This window comes from Rasamsonia byssochlamydoides (genome assembly GCF_041956645.1).
Source record: "Rasamsonia byssochlamydoides strain NRRL 3658 unplaced genomic scaffold VTN77scaffold_119, whole genome shotgun sequence".
NCBI classification, from domain to species: domain Eukaryota; kingdom Fungi; phylum Ascomycota; class Eurotiomycetes; order Eurotiales; family Trichocomaceae; genus Rasamsonia; species Rasamsonia byssochlamydoides.
Window position 1 is genome coordinate 26,986 of NW_027192502.1, and position 7,126 is coordinate 34,111.

Consider the following 7,126-nt stretch of genomic DNA (forward strand, 5'->3'; position numbering starts at 1 on the left):
CCATCGTGTTTCCATGGATCATCGCCGATCAAGATGCGGAGAGAACAATTCCCCTCATAGCCTGCGCCGCTGTCATGGTTCATCCGTTTGTCCGGGACCCGGAATGCGGGGCCCCATGGGACTATTGTTCTGAAGCTTAAGCACGGTCTCCTCGTTCGATTATAGCTATCCAATGTCAATAAAGTTCACACCTTTGCACCATTGGCTGAGATCAGCGTTCTGGGGGCAGATCGACAGACGAGAAACACCGAAATCTCAACGATATGGATTCGTTACAGTCTGTTACCCCTCACGACCGTGAGGGGCTTGATAGTTGCAGAGCATCGCGAAAATGCTATATATTCTGCTTTCTGACTCCTCCATGATAGCCACTATGTGAATGCCCTTGTTCCTTCTCGTCTACCTTCAGATTTTTCGCCTAACCCTCCGAAAATGTCCCTGTCCGCCGAAACGATCAACACCCTCCGGGGGAAAGTCGACGCCGCATGCGCTGACCATGAGTCCGGCATTCCGGGAACAGTCTTCGTGGTCGTCGGCCGGGATGGAAGGGAGAAGTTCGCTCATGCTGGGGGCAAGCGTGGCTACGGGAGCTCGGAGCCGATGACGCTGGACAGCATCTTCAGCATAGCCTCCTGCACCAAGATGATCACGGGTATTGCCTGCATGCAACTTGTCGAGCAGGGACTGCTGGCTTTGGATGATGCCAGTCAAGTTGAGCGCCTAGCACCTGAGCTCAAGGAGACAAAGGTTCTCCAACCAGACGGGACGCTGGTCGAGAAGAAACGCGGGATCACTTTGCGGATGCTCCTCAGCCATACAGGTGGGTGGTTGACAAGACCTCGGTTGAGAAACACATGCTGACGGAACGGACAGCCGGGTTCGGTTATTCATTCTTCAACGAGAAGCTGAGGGACTACAACCGTCCCATCGGCTATGATGAATTCTCGGGGCATATATCTGACGTAACCCAGCCTCTCACTCACCAGCCTGGAGAAGGGTGGCAATACGGCGTACGTGGTCATCCAGAATGCGAGTCTGCAGGCACAAGATGTTGACCACAAATAGGTCGGGATTGACTGGGCAGGAATTCTCGTGGAGCGAGTCACTGGTCTCTCGCTGGGCGAGTACTTCCGTCGACACATTTTTGAGCCCCTTGGGATCGAGAATATCTCCTTTATCCCGACGGAGTCGATGAAGAAAAACCTTGCCTACATGAACCAACGGGCGCCGAACGGACAGCTCTCCCTCCGTGATCATCTCCTCCACCGTGCGCTGATCGTTAATACGGCCGAGGAAGTCAAAGGCTACTTCAACAGCGGAGGCGCTGGGTGCTTTGGAAAACCGCAGGAGTATTGCAGTAAGTTACCTATACTGTACCTAATGCTCACATAAGGCAAGTGGAGGTAGTTGAACCGCGCTGACATCAGATCAGAAATCTTGGCTACGCTGCTCAACGACGGCACCTCCCCGACGACAGGGAAACAGATCCTCCGCAAAGAAACCGTGGACGAGATGTTCCGGAACCAGATTCCAGAGTTCCCAGACTTTGGGCGGCAGGGCATACCCGATGCCAAGCCTGATCTCACAAATCCGATCCCAGAGTTGTATCCCACTGCCGGTCCTCAGGGCTGGGGGTTGACCTTTATGCTGACCGGGGGAGCGAGCGGCCGCTCGTCCGGCACGGCCTGGTGGGCCGGTCTGCCGAATCTATACTGGTGGTGTGATCGCGAAAAGGGCGTTGCAGGGATGATCTGCTCACAGATATTGCCCTTTGCGGACCCCAGGGTGCTTGGCTTATGGTTTGACTTGGAGACTACGGTCTATAAAGCTCTTGCCCAGTAGTTTAGGAAGGAGGGCGGCTTGCATGATGTGCATGAAAATAGTATTATCTATTACTAGGAGCTACGTTACCTTGGCTGTTTATCCTAGAATGCCATTGCTTGTTTGTTCTAAAAGGACCATGGACACGACAATCACAGTTGGATCTGCTGTCGTAATACCAGCTTTCTAGGCAATCATCCATTCATCCTCCCTCGTGAACCAAAATCAGCAGGGACGACGCCCACTGTCCGTTGACTACTGTATGGAGTACTCCGTCCTCAGTCCGACTCCGCTTCGTAAACATTATTACCCCGGATTTTCCCCGGATTTGCCGATTGCCGCGGTCCGCACACTGTGGGGAACGGTGGAATCGGTTCTTGCGTGCCCCACAGCCCCCTCACGCTCACAACCGCCTCACGTGAGCAGCTATGTATACGATGAAGTTTCTCTTGTCGCTCTATGTCTACGACTGGTGAATCTAACCCACGGATCTGGGTTCTGGTGAGCCCTATCGGGAAGTAAGTCATTTGAGTATGAGGTCGTCTTCATATGAATGGTGTCGAACAGCGTTGATACGATCCAGTTATGGGTATTGTTAGAATTTACGCACTCTTCATTTGACTGACTAGCCGACTAGCTGGGTGTACAATGCAGTACATGAGAGTTTGATGATCTCTTGCTTTGTGGGTATAAACCCCAAGCAAGGGTTCTAGATAGCTGCATTAAGTCCACTTAACGAGAACGTAACAAACCGCCAACCTTTGATGGAAATTAAAATTAAACTGACATACAAAAAGAAAATAAATTCCAATTAGGGGCAGAAAATTCTAATTAGCAGTCTCTGTTCCCGAATCTCCTGATCCTTGTATTATAGATTGAGAGTGTTGACTAGTACTTTACCTAGGTATATAGTTGAATCGGGTATCCGCCAGGTTTTACCTTCTGCTCCGAAAACCCTCTCGTTGTCAGCCTCCTTAGAATTTAGACAGTAGTCCGCTAATTGCAAAATTTAGTAAACAGCCCCGGGAGCAGAAGCCCAACTGCCAGTCCTCCAACCCACGGATCCTTGGCCAATTTCGCGAATCCGCCGATCTCCAGACTTTGTGTCGTGACTGGCGGCGACATGCAACTGACGAGAGGGAGAGGGATCACCGTTTGAGTGGAATGGCTACTCATTGAGTGCAAAAGCCTTGCAAACCCGAGAATGCATTGCCCAGCAGCAAGGACCTGCATCGTCGAGGTAACGTCACTGCGGAACCGGGAAAGAGAGATCCGGACAATCGCCTGGGCTACAAGAGCCAATGCCCCAGCAACGCGAAGAGAGAGCACGGAACTGAAATGGAGCCCGAGGATGATGAGAGCGCATAGGCTGTTCAATGTAGCAGCCCGGAGAGGCACGGAGAATCGTCCCGGTCAATGCTGGACCTTCTGCTCATCGCGGGCAGAGCCACAGCAGCCACCGAAGTCGCATCCTACTCTTCCAATCGCTTCGCCCAGTAGAGCAGCAATCGTAGCTGACGACAGCAGGTTGAGACGTTGGTCCAGGTTCATGGTGGTTGGGTACAGCGGCGTAAAAAGGCCTCCTGCGAGCATGGCCTCCTGGAGACTGAAGCCTGACCGGGAAAATATCCGCGGAGAGAGAGCCGCCTTGATTCCGTACTGGGCGATCACATCTGGAATGCGAGCACCGATGAGGAAGACCATACCAGTCTGGAGGAAGGTCCTGCACAGGGATGAGATCGCCTGGGGCTGGACTTGTTCCGCTGAAGAATTGTAGATGAAAATGCCAGCCGTTAGCAGGGCCGTTATCAATGACGCGAGGCTGAAGAAAAGGCCATATAGGGGCACTGAGAATCTGTGCATGACTACGAGGCTGGAGTTTCCCTGGGAATTATTACTGGACAGCTGGAGTATTTTCAACTGCAATATCTTCGACCGGATACCATTGACAACGAAACGAGTGTACAGAAAGAGCGACACAGCGTGCGTCCAGGTGAACGGGTCTGCGACTGACGTTTTTCGCAAAATTGTGGCCCAGTACTAATTAACTATAGCAAGTGGGAAAGAGGAGAATAAGCTGACGGAGCTGGATAACAGATGGGGACCCTTGGCTTTGATACAGGGGAGATACCACTCCAATCTCGCTGACTGACTCACTGCTCGCGGTACCCAGTTCTGTTCACCAGCTAAAATCATTGAAGCTCCAGCACAAGTTATCCATGGATACTCCTTCGTTAGAAGTCTTCGAACGCTAGAATACAGGAAGTCCCCGAACTAACAGACCAATGGATGCCGTCCAGACACCAGAAACGTCGACGATACTGAGCAGGTAGCTCGACAGCTAAACAGGCTTTCCTTTCTTGCGTATCACGTCATTGATCCTCCGTGGCATAGAATTAACTAGTTTGTTGATCTCCTTAATTGAGACTTTGTTCCATTCTTCCAAAATTCCAGCTTTGAGGTCGTTCTGGTCGCGGAATGCCCTTTTCTGAAGCCTCTTCTTGAGGAACAGCAGCACGCCATGTATGATGTTAAGATCGGGTGAACGAGGAGGGCTGACGATATGGGATAGTTGTTGACTTTCGCCATGAGTCTGCGTAATAAGCTCATGTCTAAGATCGGGTTCGTTTGAAAATCCAGCTGCTTCCTTCACGAGAAGGAATTGCTTCTCGGGGCTGATCGGCTGGGTTGTCTCTTGGTTTTTACACGGAGGCGTCGCGTGGCGATGACAAATGTTTCCAGGATGATAAAAAATCAGAGGACTCTTATGGTTGAAACCGACGATCGCCCAGCAATGAAACACATGTTGCTCTTGCCCCCTCTGTTTGTTTCGATGACATCCTTCACAGAGTCTCTGCTGTTCGTTGATGATCACTTTGGCCTTGCGGCTTGGACCAAGGCCGAAAGAGACATGACTGCTGAAGAGAACCGATCGCCATTCGTTCTGCCAGCTTTGGTGGGAAACTGCAAAGGCAACTCGGGCGTCTGCTGCTTCCGCTGTGAGCCACTTCTTCTGACAAGCAACGCTCTTGCAGTAGCCCTCGTTGATCAATTGATTGCGGATAGTTTGAAGATGAACACCGCCAACGCCCACGGCATTCCCCAATTGCTCCCATGACAGAGTGTGACAGGATTCCTCCAGCATATGCACCATTTGATCAATCGTGTTCTGGCTGAACTTTTTGGGGCGACCGCGTCTCTGAACTGGGCAGGCTCGAGAAGTCCGTTTCACAAGAACGCCGCTTTCACGCGGGGCTTTCGTCAGGCAAGAGGTAGGATCTTCAAGCTCATGTGGGATAGTATTTTCCGTCTGTTCTGGAATCGAGTCTTGGACCTTGGGCGGGCATTTTTGTCCAGTTGATACGGTGGCCATCGCCACTGCTCTGACGGATTCAAGGATACTTGATGCTGCAAAACGTGCCGCTAAACGCCGTTTAACATTGGACGGAAAAAATATCTTATTCAAAGAAGTGAGAACCTGAAGCTTCTAAAATTCAGGTGGAAAATACCCCTTTTTGCGAGGGAAAGTGGACCCGGGGTAGGGGGGACTGGGCTACAGGCCGGGATGTCCAATCGCCGCATTTCCGGCTGGCATGTAACTGACTCGCTGCTTTTCCCGGGCAATGATACAGCAGAATCGCATGCTCGGTTTTAGCATATCATATATACATACGTGTCTGCCCATAGACAACATCTAACGAATCAATACTGATCGAAGTTGTCCATTCCGACCATTTTCTCAGAATTTAAGCAATCTCCGATGACCTTCGTGCGTTGTAATTCCGACTGACAATCCTGCTATTAGCATCCATCAGACCAGCCTCATCGCGCTCCCCCACTCCTCCGCCAGCCGGTGAAGTGCCTCGACCTCCGCCCTCGTGAATGGGATGCCATCACGTTCACGCGCCTCCCGCGTCGTCTCCTCGATCTCGCCGGGTGTGTAGATCCGGTCGACGCCCACAGCAGGCTGGCTGGACCTGACCGTCGAGAGGAGAGTGTCCATTCGATCGCGATATTCGTCCAACGAGTCAAGAAACAGGTCCGGCTTGAAGACCAGGAACCAGTGGCCGACGCCCTGCGGCTTTTCGACCTCCTTGTACTGGTCACGCACGCCGCCTGCGAATGACGCCCCCGTGATCAGGCCGCCGAAGATGTCCATCATCATTGCCAGCCCGGAGCCTTTAGGCCCACCGATCGGCAGGACAACACCTTCTAGAGCCCGGTTCGGGTCGGTCGTACTTTGGCCGTCGGCGTCAAGCGCCCAGTCGTCTGGGATGGTTTCCCCGCGGCGGGCTGCTTTGCGGATTTTGCCCTAGAAGGAAGAATATCGTTGTCACAGTTTCAACTAGAAATTACTCATAACAAGAAGGGAAACGGTACAAGGTACAGCACTTAAATGACATGAAGATGTGTATATATACATGAATATATTATTTTGACATATGTGTGGAATGAATACGTACCCTCGCAACAACTGCCGGCGACATGTCCAGGATGAAATGACCTTTCGATCCTCCAGGCAAGCCAACAGCAAACGGACTCGTCCCCAGCAGCGGCTCTCGCGATCCCCAGGCAGGCATGCTGCGCGAAGCGTTGGTGAAGGCCATGGCGCCATATCCCCGATCGATCGCCTGGAGGAGGTATGTGGCTGCCATGCCGTAGTGGCCGCTGTTCTTGACGGCGACTACTCCGACGCCGAACGAGGCTGCTATCTCCAGCGCGCGCTCCACTGCGGCGTGGGCGGCGAGGAATCCCAACGTGTGCTGGGCATCCAGCAGCGCGCAGACAGGGCTGCGCTGGACGAAGGGCAGCTCTGGCGACGGGTCCAACGCCCCAGACTTAATCCGCGCCAGATACCCCGACAGCCGGTTCAGGCCGTGCGAGTCGACACCGCGTAGGTCGGCCAGCACCAGGGCATCGGCGACGATCCGTGCGTTTTCTGGAGAGAGGCCGCCGTGGACGAGGACGTCGGTGCCGAATCGACGGGCGGCGTCGGCTGAGACGAGGATCGTCTCTGTCTCTGTCTCTGCCATTGATTGATTGGACTGGCGTAGGAGCCGCGAGTCTATGAGATAGTGACGGTGGCAAAATTAATAGGGATAAATGCGTAGAGCGATAGGATAAATCAGAGCACTGGGTATGGAAATATGACAACAGAACGAGGGGAAACAAGAACGAATAGACCATAGAACGGAACAAAAGTCAAACAGAAGTCAACTGATTGCAAAAAAAAAATAAAAAAATAAAAAAATAAAAAAATAAAAAAAATAAAAAAATAAAAAAATAAAAAAATAAAAAAATAAAA

General features: G+C 52.0%; 3 protein-coding genes across 3 annotated transcripts; 1 reads left to right on the forward strand and 2 right to left on the reverse strand.

Moving 5' to 3' along the window:
- Nucleotides 1–432: 432 nt before the first annotated feature.
- Nucleotides 433–1,842, forward strand: VTN77DRAFT_1122 (uncharacterized protein; the record flags this gene model as incomplete). Its single annotated transcript, XM_069416820.1, has 4 exons — nucleotides 433–820; nucleotides 874–1,010; nucleotides 1,066–1,357; nucleotides 1,433–1,842. The coding sequence occupies 4 exons, from the start codon at nucleotides 433–435 to the stop codon at nucleotides 1,840–1,842; spliced, it is 1,227 nt and encodes a 408-aa protein (XP_069273038.1).
- A 2,320-nt stretch (nucleotides 1,843–4,162) lies between these two features.
- On the reverse strand, nucleotides 4,163–5,194 carry VTN77DRAFT_1123 (uncharacterized protein; the record flags this gene model as incomplete). Its single annotated transcript, XM_069416821.1, has 1 exon — nucleotides 4,163–5,194. The coding sequence occupies one exon, from the start codon at nucleotides 5,192–5,194 to the stop codon at nucleotides 4,163–4,165; it is 1,032 nt and encodes a 343-aa protein (XP_069273039.1).
- Nucleotides 5,195–6,251: 1,057 nt separating this feature from the next.
- On the reverse strand, nucleotides 6,252–6,854 carry VTN77DRAFT_1124 (uncharacterized protein; the record flags this gene model as incomplete). Its single annotated transcript, XM_069416822.1, has 1 exon — nucleotides 6,252–6,854. One exon carries the CDS (start codon nucleotides 6,852–6,854, stop codon nucleotides 6,252–6,254), a length of 603 nt encoding a protein of 200 aa, XP_069273040.1.
- Between the last annotated feature and the right edge of the window lie 272 nt (nucleotides 6,855–7,126).